General features: G+C 40.0%; 1 protein-coding gene across 1 annotated transcript in view; it reads right to left on the reverse strand.

The window, feature by feature from the left end:
- STK32A (serine/threonine kinase 32A) overlaps window positions 1-21,200 on the reverse strand; it is a 63,972-nt gene that overhangs the window by 30,963 nt on the left and 11,809 nt on the right. Inside the window, exons 2-4 of the mRNA XM_053376646.1 lie at window positions 17,549-17,604; window positions 16,464-16,615; window positions 8,765-8,938 (exon numbers count right to left, since the gene is read on the reverse strand). Coding sequence (XP_053232621.1) covers window positions 8,765-8,938; window positions 16,464-16,615; window positions 17,549-17,604 — 382 coding nt within the window. The remainder of the gene's footprint in view (window positions 1-8,764; window positions 8,939-16,463; window positions 16,616-17,548; window positions 17,605-21,200) is intronic.

Genomic DNA, 21,200 nt, shown 5'->3' on the forward strand with positions numbered 1-21,200 from the left:
TTCTTCACGTACCATACAGTTAAACTATGGAACTCACTCCCACAGGAGACAGAAATAGCGACCAGCCTAGATGGCTTTCAGATAGGATTACAGAAATTCAAGGAGGAGAGCGCTATCAAGCCACAATTGCTATGCTCTGCCGCCACAGCTGCAGGCAACAATGCTTCTGAATATCAGTTGCTGGAAACCACAGAAGGGGAGAGTAGTCCTGTACTTGAATCCTGCTGGTGGGTTTCCTACAGGCATCTGGTAGGTCATTGTGAAATCAGGTTGCTGGACTAGACAGGATACTGGCCTGATCCAGCAGGCTCTTCTTATGGTCTTATGCTCTACAGAAATAATCAATCATACAGTCTGAGTGGGAGTTTTGTTTCTAATTGAAAAGTTAATGAAATTTAGCACAATCATAATTGCTATCATAGGAGTACGAAGCCTTTACATACAAACAAATTTCCCCAGAAATCAATTTAGGATTGAAACAGAACCATCTCTGGGGTATAGCACAATCTCCTCAGTGGTACACAGCAAAAAAAAAAATTGTTTTAAGAAAAACAAAATAAACGTTGCAGAGTTCCCGAAAGGTAAAAATCAAAGCACAGTTAAGAGAATCGCATTTGTAACCTTGGGGAAACTTTCAAAAATTTCCCAGCAGAGTTAAGTGCAATTTTTAACGTGTTAACAGTAAAATAACAACCCAGCAAATACAGTTTAAATTCTTTTCTGTTTCAGAATGCATAGATAAACGAAGAAACTTAATCTATTCAGTTCAGTTTATTGTGTTTTACGGACTATCAACAGCTTATGTAAAAAAAAAGTTAAATCTTTCATTCTAATTCATTATTATTATTATTATTATTATTATTATTATTATTATTATTATTTTATTGAGATTTTCAGTTATACATTTTACACAATAAAATACCCACCAATAAAATAGTACATTTGTTTACTTCCCTTCTCCTTCTTCCATTGTTCTTTTAATTTTCCCATTATTACCGCATACTCTGTTCCAACCATCCAATTCTTAACAACGTTTAAAGGATGAACTTCCCCAATGGGTTGTTTAGCAACCTCTTTTCTAGCAGCAGCTAGTAATAGCATGATTTTTAAAAATATAATTTAGCTCTTGCACTGAAATATATTTCAGTTGTTATAACATATGCTTTTTGTTTATCTAGGTTTTTTTAAGGCAATGAAATGCACTCCAACAAAAAAATCATAGCCAAGGAAACATGGGATTTCTGATGAATTTCAGTATCTAGTCATTGAAATTTAGCTTCTCTATGATGGGGGGGGGAGGGACACTAATATCCCAAAACTAGGGAGGGGGGAACTGGAGGCAAAGTGGCAACTGATATGCCTGCTCTATGCACTTGATTGACTTTACAAGAAATTACCTGATCTTAATGGGCTAATTACATTGCTTCCCAAGCACCTGCCATGGGAATTAGTCAAGCGCCTTGTAATCTAATACCCAGTACAGAGAGCACGGAAAACACCATGCAAACATCTTCACTGACAAAAGGGGAGGTTTGATGCTTTCTGTACCCATGTGATGGCAAGTGTTGTGGCCATGCAAGTCAGACTCTATTAGACAGGTCTAAGTTGTTTAGTGATCTTCTTGCCACTTCACCTGATGGCTGATATATTAAAAACACGGGTCTGACTCACTGCTGCTGTCTCCACAGAGCTTTGTTCCTACAAAGTAAACAGTTGTCTGCACATCTCTTGAGGGTTCTAAGTACAGATGTTGCATTCTACAGGCAAGGTGCTGCTTTATCAATTTAATGTCACCCCGTATGGGAATAGCGTTAATTATAAGACTAGCAAAACCTTCCAGGTGGCCAAAACTGTTTCATCATGTTACATTTATCTCATGTATATAACCTGTTTTCCACACTGTCTCAAGGTTTCGGGAAGGCTTGTAGTCTCCCACGTCCTGTTAACTCTTGCATTTCAGCATTTCAGCCAGACATCTAAAGGCTACAATCTCCACTCCAAAAAGACAGCTGATTGAAACAAATGGGATTACACTGTGCACTAGAATTCATGTTTCTGGCCAAAGTAACCGCTTCAGTCGCTAAATGTTCCCAACACGTTGACACACTGTTTACAGAATTGTTTGGGAGTGGGGGAGAAGAGTTTATAATATCTTAATAGCCACATCCTGAGGAGTAATTGAAACAAGTTCCTATTTTTTTAATCATAAACCAGGATTCAAAGGGAACAAATAAATTATTACCCAACCCATTCGTCATCAGCAACCATCTCAAATGAAATAAATTACTTGGGGGGGGGGGAAGAATCTGGGAAAATTCATACCACTCATCTCTTAATAAATTTAAGACTGTTGATAAACAGCAACTTAGAAAGGAAGGAAAAAATCAGAATGTTCAATATACTCACCCAGGGGTCACACAATATACTGTAGGATATAGCACTGTGGAATTAATACAGGAAACTTTTAACTTACACCCAAATTGCATCTTGGGAATAAGGCCTATTGGGAGATGCGCTGGCAATTGTACAAAGCATTTCAGCTGTTAATATGAAAATGGAGAACAACCATAGGAGGCCAGCTACTGATGTTTTTCTACCTCTTTGAAATTATATCCTGCTGTTCACTTTTCCAAGCTATGCAGGGGAGATGATTCTATCTGTCTTTACAGATTCAAACAGCCATCATCCAGAGGCAGAGAAAACTGCCTTAAGATATCACGCAATAGGATGCAAGTTACAATGGAGCAGGTGTCTTTTGAATAAACATATGTACTGAGCACAAATGCTAACTGCGCAAGGCCATGTCAAAAAGGCATGAAGTATAGGGGGGAAAGTAGCCCCACACACCACAGGGGAACAAGTCCACTGGTGCCACAGAGCAGGAGAGCGGGAGACATCCTTAAAAGAAAGTCAACACAATTTGACCTATGCTCTTTGGGGTATTCTGTGCACATGAATATCTATCATTTTTAACTGAAGATTTCTATCCCAGTTTGCATCTATATTTGAACTATTTTTAACCGTTTTCATCTGTAGAAGTGTTTTTGATTGTTTGTAATTGGTATTATATGTGGAATTGTTTTTTAAATGAAACTATTTTTCATTGTTCTTACAATCATTTTGTGGTTGTAACTAACCTAGCCTAATAATGTCTCCATTGTTGTTGTTGTTGTTTAGTCGTTTAGTCGTTCTGACTCTTCGTGACCCCATGGACCAGAGCACGCCAGGCACTCCTGTCTTCCACTGCCTCCCGCAGTTTGGTCAGACTCATGCTGGTAGCTTCGAGAACACTGTCCAACCATCTCGTCCTCTGTCGTCCCCTTCTCCTTGTGCCCTCCATCTTTCCCAACATCAGGGTCTTTTCCAGGGAGTCTTCTCTTCTCATGAGGTGGCCAAAGTACTGGAGCCTCAGCTTCACAATCTGTCCTTCCAGTGAGCACTCAGGGCTGATTTCCTTAAGAATGGATAGGTTTGATCTTCTTGCAGTCCATGGGACTCTCAAGAGTCTCCTCCAGCACCATAATGTCTCCATAGCACTTAATAAACACTTTTTGTAAAATAAGGTATAGACCTCGGCAACAGTATCAGGTCTGTACAAGAAGAGGCCTGCTGGATCAGAGCAAAGGCCTATATAGTCCAGCATTGTGTATTCCGCACTGGCCAGTCAGCTGCCTCTTATGTGAAGTCCACAAGCAGGGGATGAGGGCAATATCCCTCTGCTGCTATTGTTTCCCAGTGAAAGGCATTCAGAGGCATGCTGTCTCTGATCCTGTAGACAGCATGTAGCCTTCATGACTAATACAGCTTATCCATGCCCTTTTCAAAATTTGTCAATATTATTCTCTTTTTTAATTATTAAAAGGTACTTATGCATCAATGACTAGTAGCCATTGATAGCATTGTTCTCCAGCTTCCCCACCCCCTTTTTATCTTGATCCAGGCTGAAGTTCTTGGGAACCTGAAAGGTGACTTGCTTGCTATTTTGTGATACTTGATTGATTATATTATTATTATTTTAAAAAACAAACCATTATCCTGTTCTTATTTTATGAAAAGTAAAAGCTCAAAGTGTTGCTGAAAGCAGCACACCTGTGTGTCTACAGTATGGAGCATAAATAATAAATACCAAGGGGAGAGATCAACCTTATCTAATCTAGGATGAAAAGGACTCTATCGCTGCAATTTATGGCAAAAAGTTCTTCTTACAAAGAAATCCCACATACATTTTTTTGTAATTTAATTCGATGAGAATGCAGCTGTATTTTAGTTCATGAGTTCTTTCATTCCAACCTATACTTTAGTTGTTAAACTGATCTGTTCCTAACTAGCATTTACAGAAACAAGAAAAATGACATACTCCACTGTGCAGCATATTTGCAAATAATCTCTGAGTCTGGGAAAAACATAGGGCTTTGCTTATTGTTAACTTAAAGTGTTTCTGTATAGAGATGTCAGGTTATGATTACCATCGATTTGAAGACATCTAAATTCTGGATATAGGGACAATGGCACAGAAAGATTGGAGCAGAGCAATATGTCAGGTTATTTTTTCATACAGCTGAGTCAATGAAGCACATGGTTTATAAAACAGTAAAGAAGTTAAATATATATCTCTAGCATCTATTTTAAGTTATCAGCTGCCAATAAAAGAAAATTATTATTTCCACAAAACAAAAAATGCCACAAATGTATTGTGTATTTGCATATGTAGAGGATCTTTTCTCAGCTGCCAAGAGGCAATTCACATGCACACAAAAACACAAGAGCCTTGCTGGATCAGGCCAATGGCCTGGATCAGGCACAGTGGCAAACAGATGCCTACAGGAAGTCCAAAAGCAAGACCTGAGTGCAACAGCACTCTCCCCAACGTGATTTCCAGCAACTGGCATTCAGAGGCATCTCACCTCTGACAGTGGAGACAGAATATAGCCATTGTGGCTAGTAGCCATTATCTTCCATGAATTTGTCAAATCCTCTACTAAACTCATTCAGGTTGATGGCCATCACTGCCTCTTGCCAGAGAGAATTCCAAAGTTTAACTATACACTGTGTGAGGAAGTATCTTTTTGTGAGGAGAAACTGGGGTCTTCAGGCAAACTAATTTCAGTCTATTTCAAGCCAAATAAGATGGGGTAAATAAGAGATAAACCTGAACGGAAACAACTCCATGCCCCAGAACTCCACGCCTCTTCCGAGAAACAAATATTCAGCAATAAGGAACTGTAACTCCCCCCCTTAACTATTTTCTAAATATGATTGCATTGAAAAGGTAGGAGGTAATTGGAAGGCACTGAAGATCATCAGCCGTAGGTAGTGTAAGTATTTGCTCTCCCCTTCTCCTTACAGAGTCGACCCTCTGCCCAGTCTGTTCCACACTCCATGTAGATACACACCCTTTGACTACTCCCCTCCTTTCCCTCTCCCCTTCTTTTAAAAGAGAAGGTTTCACCTGAGTCTTTTGTTGCCGTTATCTCAAGATGATGCCCCAACTGCCTTTGCAAAGATAATCATGTAAGAGGAGTAACATACTAGCAAAGTAACCAACAGCTTTACTTCTCACTCCCAGTAACGTTATCTTGATAGACGTTGGGCTTATGTGGCATTAGTCTTGTGCTCAAATGGTTCAGTAACTCATTATAAAAAGAGGTAACATACAACTGGCACCAACTTTTATCTCCTTACTTTTATTATCTGATAACTTTTTCAACATTTGGTCACCTAACCACCAACAGCCAGCTTATCAAGTGAGGCCTACGTTACATCCATGGTAACTGCCTCCTCAGGAGAGTATGAAATTCATCTCTTTAAAAAATCCAGAATGGTCAGGGATGTGGGGCTCACCCAGAAGCCTTGTTCATCAATGTGTGCTTTAAGACCAGAAAATTATGTTACTAGTAATCCTCCTGCTAAGAAGAGTAATGTAAAAACAAGCTGGATTAGGATCCTTCCTAGCTACATCATCATGGTGCCCATTATTATTAATTGATTTATATAACACCATCCATCCTTGGGTGTTTGCCCAATACAGTTTCCAGGCTTTTTCAAAGCCAGTACAAAACAGCCTTATTCCCTCTGTGTCTCCCAGTGTAATTCATCCTCATTCATTATTTGGTGTCTGTGTGAACAGGTGCAGAGCAGAAAAAGTGAACCTTATACCTTCATTACCACACTGTTTTGTCTTGAAGTCTCCTTTGGTTACGCAAGCATGAAATAGGCATTTGAATTTGTCCAAGTGCAGACGTTAAAACATATTACAAAGGAAGTTGAAGTGTACATTTTTAGAAAGTAAACCATAAATGGCAAATATCCTGAAAAACAAAAAAGCCGTAGGAAGACAACTCCAATCTTGTCCAGAGGCATGGAAGAAGTTTGATAATGAAGCATGCAAAAAGGAGTAGTCTAAGTCACCTCCACTCACTATTTTATAGTTAGAAATCTTGGATAATGAGCTTCAGCATCACTATTCTTCCCAGTGAAGTATGATGCCCATTGAATAAATATTATTTAGGTTTGAAAGGCAACACCTGAAAGTCTCTTATCAAATGCATATAAGCTTTCAAATTCTCTGCCTACTTGAGAAAGCAAGGCTAAACACTCTCACCAAATGGATCATTCAAACAACTCTTTCTATGCCATTCCAAGGAATTGCATCTATCCAGGAAGATAGGAGTAGATGATCATGCAAGATGAGACTAAGTACACAGATAACACCTCTGGTTGCATTTCTAAAGGTGTGTTTGCATCAACTGGGAATTACTCCAATCTGATGTACCTGAGAGTCATTTGATCTGTGGGCTTTGAAGCTTCTGCTTCAAAGAGAGATGTTAGAAGTGTGGGCTTGAACATATGTATATTAAAATTTAGATTTCAATGTAAGTCAGGTTATTTATTACTAAGGAGACACCTAGTATTACTGATTTCTTTTAAAAACCAAACAAATAAATAAATATAATCCAATTCACATTTCTAAAATACAATTTATGTATTTTTAATTTATAAAAAAAACAGTTTTATGGGTCAAAAGTTTGAAACCTATTTTTCTCATGTGATTACAGCATGCATTACATTTGTTTCTAGAGCCTGAAGTTTTGGTTGAGTAATTTCATAGGCAGTTAATAATACATATACTTAGTACACCCATATTTCTATTCTTCAAACTTTATCACTTGTATAACTTCTTAAACTGCAATCTCCCTGCATTTTTTTTATTTCCCAAGCTCGACAACATTATGGCATACACTCTGCATAAAAACAGATGAAGTGGAAACCAATAACGTTTTGATGGTATGCAATTATCCACTTACGAGCTGAATCCTATAGTATTTACTCAAGACAGAATTCTGTTAGATGCACCCCCCTCTCTGGACTTCAAACCTTTAAAGAGTTTCTATTGAACTTGTCCTTGGGATAACACACTGCAACCTTGTATATATTAATGACTCTCAAAGGAACGCACTATCAATACTGGTCACAAACCAGAGAACCATGCAACTAGCTATGCCCAATCAGCAAAGGTTTTGGATATCATTCTTGAATAGTTAAACTTCTCCCCTCAGTTACATAGTGAAATGATGATAGATGCAGGTCACAGCATGAAAAGGCTGCTTCCTCTTTCAAGGGCAGGGGGGAGTCAAAGTTCTTTATGAGTGCATGGATTGGTTAGTAGATAGTGATGGCTGTCACCAGCTCATAAGAAATGCTCATTCAAATTTCACAACACTCAAAATAAAGTATGCTATCAAAATTAAATTTTTGAAACTATTGTTATGGATTAAAACAATCTGTGGGCAAATGTCCGATCCCAACTAACCTTCTATGGGTTTGCTATATGGATGATTCATCTGAACCAAATACAGTCAAACCTCAGTTGTCAAACGTTATCCGTTCCGGAAGACTGTTTGACATCCGAAACGTTCGACAACTGAGGTGCAGCTTCTGATTGGTTGCAAGAGCTTCTTGCACTCAAGCAGAAGCTGCATCGGACGTTCGGGTTCCAAAAAATGTTCGAAAATCGGAGCATTTACTTCCAGGTTTTAGGTGTTTGGAAGCTGAAACGTACCATAACAGAGGTGTTCAGTAACCAAGGTTTGACTGTAGCAGCTATATGGCTGAGTTAGTGGACTGAAACAAATGTGTGTGAATGTTTTGCATATAACATGTTATATTATATATGTTATATTATGTTTTATACATATATCTATATATATCTCAATCAGTGCATCAGAAGCCTTTTGCAGAACTTTTCTAAAACAAGTGCAAGCTCGATATTTATGCTATTATTCCTTCCAACATCTATTGAAGAATTCACAAATGTTAAATTAAATTATTTATTTAGGGCGTTCCCCAAACACCTTGAGGAATCCCTTTATTTCTACAGGAGGAACAAAGACATTATTTGTTTTGTTGATTATTTCAGGGTGGAATATAATACTAATACTCATTGGTAACTGAAATAACCACATGTGCTTTCATCCCAATATTCCAAGTGTTTGTCGACCCACAAAGGTAAGCATACAGAAAGTGCTGTCATTCATTGACACTACAGACAGTGCTTTTTTCAGGGGGTACTCAAGGATATGCAGTACCACCACCTCTTTTTGGGTTAAAAAGTGTGGCATTTATGAAACAACCTCATGGTGAGTACCAGCACCTATTTTTCTAGGAGGAAAAAAGCACTGACTACAGATACGTGGCAGGATTAATGGTGTCTCATGATGGTATGACTGGTAACAGTATCAATGTATCTCTATAGTGCGTAGCTCACCTGTGGATGATGTTCCTGCTCTGGAGATAGTCCAGTGCCAGTGCTAGTTCACAGATGAACAGCTTCACAGTGCTCTCTTGGAAGCGGACATTTTGCTGCAGGTGGTAACGCAAGTCTCCTCCAAGAAGCAGATCAACCACCATAAACATGTCTTCCTCATCCTGGAATGAATACCTGGAACAAGATGCCAGAATACAAAGGACATATAGCTTGATTAGTGCAGTAGAATTAGAAGCATGTATGATGAGATCTATGACTCTGCCTGGAGTCAGACTTCCTCTTTGTGCAAAACACAGCAAACCCTAAGTCAAGAACTGGGGTTAGTAGTGTCGTGCTTGCACAGCAAAATATCTTAAGGTTTAAGCTATTCTGGGTATGTTGGACTATTAATAGGACATGTGGCCAAAGTTTCATTTCCATAATTCTTCTAGACATGGAACCCCCCCTCCCTTTTCTCGTGTGTGTGTGTGTGTGTGTCTGTGGGGAGGAGTCCAACAATAAGGCTTATTCAAGGACACATGAAATACAAACAAAAGTATGAAAATTAAAACAGCAACTGTGTTGGACAAGAAGTGGGAAACAAGGAAAGTAGCAGAGACACACAACTGGTAGCAAACAAAAAGAGAAGGCACTCCCAAGCCCTTTATTCAATGCCTTCTAGCTAGAACTCTAACCTCTAGTTACAAGGGCTCAAGGCTGTCTAGAAACACCACTCTCTAGTTCTGAATTCCTCCTTCCCTTAACCCCTAATGTGTGGAGGCTCCCTGGGGTCACAAAGGAAATGCACTTGACACCTGCTCAAGGGGACCTCCATCTATTCCTAGTCAATGCATTCAAAAGTTATGTCCTGGCACTGCAAATAAATGGCAGGGCTGAGCCCCGGCACAAATTAAGCCTCCACCCCCAACATTTTCATATCGCCTTCGAAATTTCCCTCACAAGACCTTTCTGCTTGACTTCATTTAAATAACAGCGAGTTAAATGTGGGCTCAAGAAATCAATACGTTTTAGACTTGGAGCAGTCAATGCTCTTGAATACAGAGAGGAAAATTAGCTGCTTTTGTGCCAAAAGATTCCCTGAGGTGCCAGCATAATTAAATACAAGGTAAAATCACATCATCTCTAAGTCAATGGACAAAGAAAGATGCATGAATATAAGCAAGCAGCACAGAAGACAACCATGCATGTCTTTGACAGTCTAGATGATGCAGGAACACTAAAGACAACCCCTTCGCAAAAAGCAAGAGTGTCCAGACCCACCTAAAGATCTTGTTCCCATATCTGCTCTTTGGGGGCAGGCCCATAGCTGAGTGCTAGGGGTTATAGTGTGCATACAGAAGGTCCCAGATTCAATATCCAGATAGGGCTGGGAAAAGTCTCCTCTGAAATCCTGGAGGACTGTTGCCAGTCAGTGTACATAAGACTGAACTAGATGCTGAGGCTCCAATACTTTGGCCACCTCATGAGAAGAGAAGACTCCCTGGAAAAGACCCTGATGTTGGGAAAGATGGAGGGCACAAGGAGAAGGGGATGACAGAGGACGAGATGGTTGGATAGTGTTCTCGAAGCTACAAACATGAGTTTGACCAAACTTTGGGAGGCAGTGGAAGACAGAAGTGCCTGGCGTGCTCTGGTCCATGGGGTCACGAAGAGTCGGACACAACTAAACGACTAAACAACAACAGATGGACCAGCAGCCATATAGTATGAGGCAGCTTCTTTTAGATTGAGCAAGAATAACCCATAGAAGCTTAGGAAATTGCACTTCTATATTTTGAAAATGCATTTGCAAATAGCTATGATGATTTTCTTCATAAATGTTTTGTCATCACCCCTAACCATTGTGATTTGGGGACAGATCCTGAAGAAATTTCCTTACTACCAGGTACTGTATGCTGAGCTGCAATGTGTGGACACAGCTACTGATTAGCTTTCCTTTAAATGTGAAATCTATGGCAATCATTCAAGCAGCTATATTAACACATATCTGTATACAAGGAGTGTTGCTGTTTTACAGCTCTCCAAGTTTCAGTCAAATGAGATTTCCAGAGTGACTTAAAAATCCTACTCAACAGAGAGGGATGAAATAAATCAATCTATTGAGCCGTTACTTGGCTGTAATGTTCTCTACAGATTTCTCCATCATGCTAGAGGTGCAGGTGGACTGTGTTTAAAACAGAAAGAGAGAAAGAAAGAGAGCAAACAGCTCTAAAACAATTCTTTTTCCTATATGCAGGGCTGAAAGACAGCTGGGGATCAGCAAATTGGCATTAGAAATACAGTCAGTTCACCAGTGCATAATCACAGTGAATAGCTTCTCCCCAGGTTGCCCTTTTGAGTCCACCAGGATCACACAAAGAAAGAACCAGCCTTCAGAATTTCTCACGGAATGACAGGTTTATATGGCTTTAATGTTGAAGATTGGGTGGACTGCTTCAACTGTTCCCATTTCCAGAAGCTGGCCAAGATGGGGGAATTTCAGTCCATGCTGCAGGGCTGACAGAACTGTACAGTCTGATGTGGAGGACCTTCCCTAGTGAGTATGATGGTAAGCGGGGGGGGGGGGATAATTACTCTTCTTTGCATTTCTTTGTGTATTCCTGGTGTTTGTATGCATAAGTTACCCTGAAAGGATTTGTATCCCTAAACACAGGATATAAAGAACAATGGTAAGGACAGCAACACCAGATACAGTGTTAATTATTATTATTATTATGTCAAGCCAGAAGACAAGGAATCTGCCATCTGGGAAGAAGGAGAAGAAGGAGGAGGAGAGAAAAAAATTATCTATTATATTATACTCTATTTTTATTGTATCCATTTTATTGCAACTTTTTGTATCATTGCTGCTTGTTGTATCATTGCTGCTTGTTGTCATAATCTTTTGTAAACCACTTTGAGTGGCTCTTCTCCAAAGAGATATATTTATTGAATGAATGAATGAATGAATGAATAAATAGATAGATAGATATTAAATACAATACAGTGCCAAGCTAGGTGAAAACTACCAGCTGGTATTGCCCTTAGTTCAAGAAGTTCAGTCAATCAGGTGGGTCATACATTCTCTCATATGTAACATGGAAACTGGTCCAAGACGATGTTGAAAATCAGACTTTGGCTGGAGTTAAAATAGCTGAGAGATGAAATGTAAGAGTTTCCCCAAGTGAAATTACACCAATAATCTTAAAGCCCACAATCATGGATCTACAAGTACAACTTAGGTTCAAAGACAAAAACTCAATTTTGCCTTTATTTTGTAAGATGTAGCTTGTTAGAGAAACCCCCTGTGATAAAATATTTGCTGACTGTTGCAGTTAACCTTCAGCCACTAGTTTCAGTAAATCTATATTTATTAAAAAAAAGTTTTCACTTAGGAAACCTAACCTGAGAAAACCTACGATTATTATTCTGAACACACTCCTGCAAGGAGTAGAACACACAGGGAATAATATAACAATGGGGCTCCTGCAGGTCTCAGTGCAAGTGGACTTATAACAAATCATCAATGTAATCACTTTTGATGGTGCTTGTTAAAGGGGCAGCCACACCCTTGGCAGCTTACATCTCCCAGTTAATGTATTCCTCTTTCAAAACTGATCCAAGATATTATATATATATATATATATATATATATATATATACACACACACACACACACACACACACACGAAACCCCAGGCTGTATAAGGAGGCTGCTTAAAGGAAATTAACAATACAGAGGCGGCATCAGACACCTAGGATAGTCTTCAACATAAGACTAAGCAGATCACTTTCTCCTTGCACAACAGAACTATCTCTCCCTCTCTTCCCTGCTGGAGCAATTTGGTGCTCGTGAAAAGGCTCTCTGCACATGTGTTGCTGAATCATTCTTTTTCAGCCAGTCTGCCAATGCAGACAGTGCGGGCACTACCACGCAGCAGCATGAAACAACCGGCTTCAGGCTATGTTGTCTATGTGTGTGAGTCTGGGAAGGAAGGAATCAGTGCCTGAATGGTGCAGCAAGACTTTTTTCAAGTGTTTACCCTTGTAGCCAGAGGGCATCATTGTCTTGGGGTAGCACTGAATGCAGAGAAAAGGATCCCAGCTAGTGACTTATATAGGAAACTGGAGCCTGAGCAGAACATTTTTGACAGAGTACAAACTTCTCACATGATTCTAACACCTCAGAAGTGATGTGGGGCACCCTGCTTGTTTGAAAGCACACCCTCCCCAAAATCACCATCCTTGTGAAAAGCTTGCTCATTAGACAAGAAATGTGTACCAGGACCCTGCACCACTGGACTGAACCATTTCCTGAAAATGTGAAGTGAGATATTCATTCATTCACATCAATTCTTCCTATGAAGACAACACATCTCCCAAGCTTTTACCACTGTCTTCCCATTCTTATTCCACAGGAGTACTAGCAACATCTGCTACAAATTGATCCACATTCAGGGCATGTAACATAGACCCAGCTGGAGGATACACAGTTAAGACTACGTTCTACGGTCAGAACAAGGGAAGAATCAACTTGAGCTAAGTTTTAACAATGTACCCTCTGGCCTGAGAGTCTCCCCTGACCCTAAGCTACTGGAAATCCCTATATAAACCTAAATAACTCTGCCAACAGACTTAAGACTGCACAGGCTGCAAGCTGGGCTTTTCTCCAAGAACTGTTGTGTTTGAGAAGGAATTAAAAACTTAGGGTGATATATGCAGATGCACTCAAAATCACTATTAACCTCCTTGCATTTGAGGCTATTTGGTAAGGGAAAATTAATCTCCCAGATTTTTTTTTCTTTTTTCTTTTTGGTACTGACTGCCAAAGGCATATTATTAATAGTCTAGACCAATGGCTCAGAGAGGCAGAGAAATTATTTATTTCCCTTGCTTAAGGAGCACCATAAGATGCCTTCATTTATCATGCAGTCTGCTTCTCAAGCATCCGTCACTAAACACTCAAGCAACACTTGTAGACAGCAACTCTCCTGTGATAAGCTATTACTTTCACTCTCTTGATGGGTTAAGCTGCTAAAAAAGAAGCCAGGGAAACTAACAAGCAGATAGATAGTTAAGTAAGCAAAGATAAGCAAAACCTTTCATGTGTAGAAAAGACCAATTATTAGAGTACAAAGTTAGATGCAGCACTAAAATAATCTAACATATACCAAATCACTATTTGATGAGGAGAGGCAGAGTTTTTTGTGTGGCAGGGACACAGGCAGCAGAGGAGTTTAAATAGCCCCCATCCCCACCTAATAGTGCATCTCTTGTTTGATCCATACTGGGAAACAGTTCTGCTTTGTAGTGGTATACATTTATTTGGAATTCCCCGATATTAATTTCCAGTTTTGCTTTGGTTTATTTGTTCCCCGTGGCAAGGAAGGGCCAAATTAGACAAGACACCATTCACATTAGTTGTTGTATGGTGACTTTTTAAAAATGTGAATAGCAGATGGGAGGGGACATACTCCTCCCAACTTTCATTTTTTTAAATGTTGAAGCACATTTTTCCTTATTTGTTTTGTGAGAAACAAGCCTCCTCCTGCTTTCAGTGTTGTTGATTTTTAGCCAATGAATGAAGTCATAGGCAATGACTGGCATTTAGGAAAGCAAATCTAGTCAATCAAGCAAAGAGTAGGTTAGAGTGAATGACCCACTGTCTACAGAAGGAACTTCATGGTGGATTTTTAAATATCTTGTGCTGGTCTTCCCTGGTGGAAGTTTTTAACAACCTGTGAGGGATTATTTAGTTGGGATTTCTGCATTGCAGCAGGTTGGACTAGATGACCCTTGGGGTCCCTTTCAACTCTACAATTCTTTAATAATTTTTATTACTGGCTTTTATATGTATTTGGTCAAAACAGAAGAGCAGGGTATAATTAAAAAAAAACTTCTTCCTTTGTCAGATAATACTTTGGTACCTCTGGTGAAAAGACACTGAGATCTGTTTTATTACCATTACCCTGCAACAGGGTGATTTTGCTGGAGGTTATTTACCAATGCTCTACCGGTAAAACTACCTGAAAACAAAATAAAAAATTGCAAAATAATCTAATTCCCCATTACTTGAAATATTACTGTGGCTCTTAACCGAGTTTAGTGTCCATTGGTAGCAGAACCTTATTCCATCCTTCCTGTTTCAGGGCCACTGAAAGGGGGAAAACACACTAAATCAAAGAAAAAAGGAAGGATCAACATGCCTTATAAGTGTGCTGATTTCATTGTTGATGGCACGCAAGCTGCTGAAAATGAACTGTGCCTCTATCAAGTGTCCTCAGAGAAAGAACTGTTACAGACATTTCCCCAAGATATCGATCTGGTTTCATAGTCTGCCCTGCAGCAGGGTGACTTGACCTTATTCAGGTGGCACCATGTGGGGACAGGGAGAAAACAGATAAAGGCAGGAATTGGTATCTGAAAGGTGCAGCGATGTCCCCTGTAGTAGGCAGTGTGGCTAGATGCCAAAGAAGGCAGGGTTCCTGAACCTTTACAGAGTTATGCAGAAGACAGAATTTCAGCAAATATTAAAGGTGCAGGAGTCCTGTTCCCTTTTGAAACTGACTGTGCTAATGGAATGAACAGGTGGAATTTGAGTTCTGCAACAGGCAGCAATATGCCTTGGGCCATGCCAATAAAAGTGGAACACTTCATCCAAGTTTTAGTGTAGTGGGCCAAATCTGCTTCAGTAGAGGAGAGCCTTTGTGCTGCAGTGGTTGGAATGTTGGACTAGGACCCCCAAGACCGGGATTCAAACCCCTGATTGGCCCTGAGGCTCACTGGGTGTCCTTGGGCCAGTTACTTTACAAGCCTTTGCAATGAGGAGTCACCAATCTTTTGGTGTCCATGGGCACATCTTTTGGACCTCATGCACAGCACAGCACAGAAAGCACAAAGAAATGGGGGAAGTGGGCAGCAGAAAGCAAAGCAGAAGGTTTATTATGAATCTATTGTCAACTAGTGCTAGCCTGAATGATAGCTTGTTACATTCTCTAAAATTATCACATGAAAATAATGACAAAGGTTTTGGGCAAATGAGGAGATCCTAGCCAAAGGGCCACATCAACCCCTTCTCCAGACTTGTATAAATCACATGGAATTCCTTGAGACTATAATTTCAGGCTGCAGATGGGAGACTATAAACTGGAATATTCTCCAAGAAACCAATGGAAAACCAGCAGTATAGGCAGGGGGCTCTATCTAAGCTTTCTCCCCAAAGGCACAAATTTTCCAGGTACAGGTAGTTGTTTTCAAAAGTGACGTTCCTTTGCACTACCAAAGTATATTTCCTATTCAAAACAGTCACGGTCCTAGATCTGACACATCTGCTGTTGGGTCAAAATGCTACATTTATTTATTTTACTGTGAAAGAAAGAAAGGGCAAACAGCATGGCACTTCGATGCCTCAAGCCAGGAAGAACGCAGCCAGTTATAAAAGGAGCTGAACAGGGGGCTCTATTATCCAGGCCCTGCCTAAGACATGAGTTTAAACCACAGGCAGTCCAGGGACCTGTTGTTTCTCTCAAAGGCCACTCAAAGAAAACTAGGTTATACGTAGAAAAGAAAAGAAAAAAGGGCCAGCCAGGCAACAAGTACTGTATTTTGGAAACCAATAATGGTAAATAAGGTTAAATTGAAACAAACAGAACCAGGTTTCCAGAAAAGTGAAGGCAACCTCCTCCCAGGAAAATAATGAGAAATATGGTGCTCAGCTTACCACAAATTCACAAGGAAAGGGTGTTCCAATCCCTGCATGATCTGTAGCTCCTTGAAGACATTTCTCACTTCATTCCGTTCCACACACTTTTGCTTGTTCATATATTTCATGGCGTACATTTTCTTGGTGTCATTCTTCTGGACTATGCAAACCTAGCAAGGACAAACCAAGGCGGAAACATGGTGCAAACTGTAGCATTGTGTTGTGCTGAGGACATTCATGTATCCTACCCTAACTTAGCAATACACCTTATCCTACCTTAATAATGTACATTGCTAAATTGCCGCCTCATTTTTCTAAATCCTGCTCTTCCCCACCATATACAAATGCACAGGCACAGTTGCTGAGAAGAGTCACCAACTAACTGGACATGTTTTCACTGTAAATGAGTGGGACTAAGGTCCCACTTGGTTTATTAATTGGTCTGATGAACTATGTTTTCCCAAACTGATTTGCCTCACATTCTCATAAGCCTTGCCCACCTCTCGCCGTTCTTTAGCCTTCTTCGTCACATTATACCTATTCTTGATGGGCAAAGTGGCCCTGATAGCTTCCGGATACAGATCTTGACATAAAAATGAGAACTAATGAGAACACAGCAGCCTTAAAATCACATTAAAATCCCACACAAAAGGCATCTTAAGTACACATCCTGTTCTCCTTTGGCAAAAATGTAGAGGCTGTACAGGACCAGGCTCAAAGAACTAGGCTCGCACACCTCAAAAAGCATCGTGACTGTGCAAGAGAAGGGAGAAATGAGGCACAATGCCAGTGTGTCCTGAGTTGCTCTGGTGGAAAGTCTCCCTTTACCGGATGTTTACATATAAATTCAGCAGCCCTGGTTTTATCAATAAGAACAGTTTAATATCCTGTAATATAATTTGAAGATTCTGAGCATATGAGGGACAAGGCTCTAATTCTTCCTGATGGTCTGAAAGATAAGGCTCAGCTTGTAGACACTGACAATGCAATATTATCTAAAACCTGCTTACTTGCTGTCCACCTTGTTATTTTAAGAATTATCTGTGGATAGCTACAGTCCCCACCACATGGAGCGATAGTTTTGTTTGCAAAAAAAACCATACCTTTCCAAAGCTGCCTTTTCCAATGGCTCTCAAAATTTCAAAATGGTCGAAGGTGACTGTAAAGAAGAATAAAGGTTTTAAAAATGAAAGCCTCAGCTATTCAATATTTGAAATAACCAATTTCAGAATTATAATACAGCGGGGATAACCATTTGTTCCTTAGTAAGCGGGACTAAACATTATATACTTCACTATTGCTTGAAATAATATTGTTGTTCTGCATTTTTCAAAACTGATAAGATTCTATCTAATAGAATAAGTGCTCACTTTTTAAATGGAATCCTGTTTTATTACTATTTAAGGTAAGGGTATACAGAATGTAAAGAGCCATTTTTTCCACATATTTAGCTCTCTTTTCCCATACCCCTCTTCCCACATGTAGGAACACCAAATAACAGTTATCTTTTTGGATGAAGTTCTGCTGCATTGGGATACTATAAACATTCAAGTTACAAATGAATTTTATTTAGATAAAATGGTAAGAGGAAATATTTCCTGCAATATAAATTGCAGGAACAAACTCCAGTAGAATCTGTAGATCATTTGGCTAAAAATTAGATTTTTATTTTTTTGAAGGCTGAATAAATCTGGCAAGGCAGCCCAAGGTAAGCATCTGTGCAAGCAAGATAACTCCAGGATTACATTTACATGCAAAATTGTGCTTCACCCTAAAATTTTAGTTTTTAGTTGTTGTTTTAAATCAACATATAACATATTAATGTAATAGCTTCAAAATCTGAACTTTTGCACCAGTACTTTTGTCTCCTGCTCTGGTGCTGTGCTCCCACAGTGCCACTATAAAATGGTTTACCATTATGTCCTTGTGCCATTACACGGCTTTTTCTGCCCTATCCCAAATAATTTTAAGCAGCCATCGGATACCAACCCACCGTTCTTGAAACCTCATAAGTGGTTCTAGCAAGGCAGTACAGCTGCAGTTCCTAAATCACTATCTTTGAATTCTGCTCATACTAGCTCAAGTCCTCAGATGGAGATCAGGCAGCACTAAAGCCACAGAACTATTAGTCAAGAAATGATAATAATGAGAGCAGTCCAGTTGTCATACCGGGCACAAACGTAATAGCACTTAAACCTCATTAGGGGGCTGATTGGAAGCACCAATTCTAGGCTGTGGATTACTAACAGCGGCAGCTTTAATGATTGTGACCCCAGAACTGTCAGGTAATGCCAAAGTGACAGAGCCTGAAATTACAACATTTGCCTCATCCATCTGTACATTTCCAACCAATTAAGAAGCGGAAGGAAATAGACCATGTGTATGACCTGCTTTTGCCCGAAACTCCCTCCTGCAACAAGGGACAATACAGTTCAGAAAAGATGTCTGTAAAGCGTGATGGTGAACAGAGGATACAGTGAACAAGACAGCTTATTCTAGCTAGTCAGCCAGTACAAAGTATTCTAAACCATCTGTGAACTGAATGGGGTGGGGGGGTATTTGTGAGGGAACCTGACAATGTATGTAGCTTTTGAGAACCAAGTTTGGAGTCATGGGAGAGAGCTAGGCTAAAGACCCAAATGGCATGTGATTACCTCTGTGTCCCTCTGTCTTTCTTTCTTTCTCTCTGTCTCTCTCTCAGCCATCCTACTTAATAGAGCTGAAATGTCAAGCCTCCATTCTGATTCCTTATGACCTGTAGGGAGCCCACTGTCATGGTTTTGAATAGCAACCAGGCATCTTGACGTGGAGGATGAAGAACCAGGGTGGATCAGGAACATCTGTGGATATTCTGTTCAAGTCACAGGTTCTGACACCAATATGCAGCCTGTCAGCCAGAAGCCCCTTGAACAGAGTCTCCAAAAATGAAGCAATTCCTCCCTCCCACAATATAACAGCCTTTGAACAAGATTCCCTGTGATACTGGCTTTCTTAACACCAAGGACCTCACAGTCACCAGTGGTGGCTCCCTAGTGCAAGTAACACACAAGTTAGGAGCTGACTGAGAGGTGAAGGAGTGCTAGACTCCAACCAGAGGAACACAGCCTTTAAGAATTCCTGGGAACAGGCTTTTACGTATTTATGAACCACCTGAGTATTTCTTATCCAAATGACAGATGGTATATACATTATTTTAATTATAATCATCATCTGGACAGGCTTCAGATGACCTCCAGGCTTTGTTCTAGCAAGTTGTCTGCTATGAGCTATCCAAGGTCCTGCAATTTCAACATTACTCTGCCTGTTACCTACCTGACAAGCCATTCTCAAGCATTCATTGTACTACCTGGGCTCCAGCTTCATCAGGATAGGACATTCATATAGGAACTTGAGAATATAGCTTCTAGTTTTACTGGTTAAATTGTCTCTCTTATGCTTGGATCAGCCATTGCCTATTGCAGCACACATTTAATAATCTCAGCCCCTCTGTTCACTAGTGAACACTGGGGGGAAATTGATTTAATTAAGTATCTCCGTACGCTTAATTCATCTCATAATGGCAAAATCATCATGAACAACAGTTATGGGAAACAGACATTTTCTGAATTGCCCAGGAAGACAAGTGAAGTAACATTCTAGTCAATGCAAATCAAAGGCTTGCAGGATATGTTTTGTGATACTGGCACACAAGACTTTCTCCCGATCCTGCAAATGAGCAGCAAAACATTTTTCATGTGGAACAGCACAACCGAAGCTCCTCATTTGCTGATAAAAGTAAGTCTTAAAAATAGCTCCCAACATGCTAATATCCATCAAGAAGTAATTATGTATGTTTAAATTGCTAAAAATCCACACATATCCCTCAATACAGTATTAAAACATTATAGCTAGCCACTTAAAAAATACTGCCCCATAATTCCATACATGGCTAATAAGAGGAAATTTGGATGGCTTTGAACAAGCTTTGTTAGAAGATAGGAACGGCCAGAACCAGGGGTTCTTACAATCAAACAACTGATACACACAAAATAGTTCTCCTCCCTATTATATGAATCAGGGTTACCCAAATTTCCTAATTTACTATGTTCAGTATATAAATGTACTGGATTATTTGTTATTCCCATAGTTATGGAAAGAGAATTTGGAGACTGCCTCTAAGGGCACCTCTCAACTGTTCATAAGTTCTTCTATTCCAAAGCAATAAGGAAAGGAACAGAAGTTCTCTCCTATGCTCTAAACCAGGCATGGCCAAACTTGGCCGTCCAGATGTTTTGGGACTACAATTCTCATCATCCCTGACCACTGGTCCTGTTAGCTAGGGATGATGGGACTTGTAGTCCCGAAACATCTGGAGGGCCAAGTTTGACCATGCCTGCTCTAAACTGAAGACAGAAAACTCGTACCTGGTCCCTCCCTGCTTCAAATGTCTTGATAAATAAATACCCTAAAACAGGTGTGGGCTCCAGTTGTTGTCAGACCCCAGTTCCCATTATTTTTGGAGTTCAAGAGAGCTGGAGTTCAACAGCATCTGGAGGGTCGCTAGTTCTCCATCCTTGTTCTAAATCCTCTGAGAATACTTACATTCTCCCTCAATTTCTGTTGCTTGACAGCACAGCTTAGACAAGAGTGGATGACAGAAAAGCCAATATCTTGGGACTTGTCTCCTAGTGAAGTGGTTCAGTTTCGCTAAGTGTATCTGATCTCTACAATGCAGATGGAGGTCCATATGAATAAATAGTTCCTGGACAAAAAAAA

Source organism: Podarcis raffonei, chromosome 2 (genome assembly GCF_027172205.1).
Source record: "Podarcis raffonei isolate rPodRaf1 chromosome 2, rPodRaf1.pri, whole genome shotgun sequence".
NCBI classification, from domain to species: domain Eukaryota; kingdom Metazoa; phylum Chordata; class Lepidosauria; order Squamata; family Lacertidae; genus Podarcis; species Podarcis raffonei.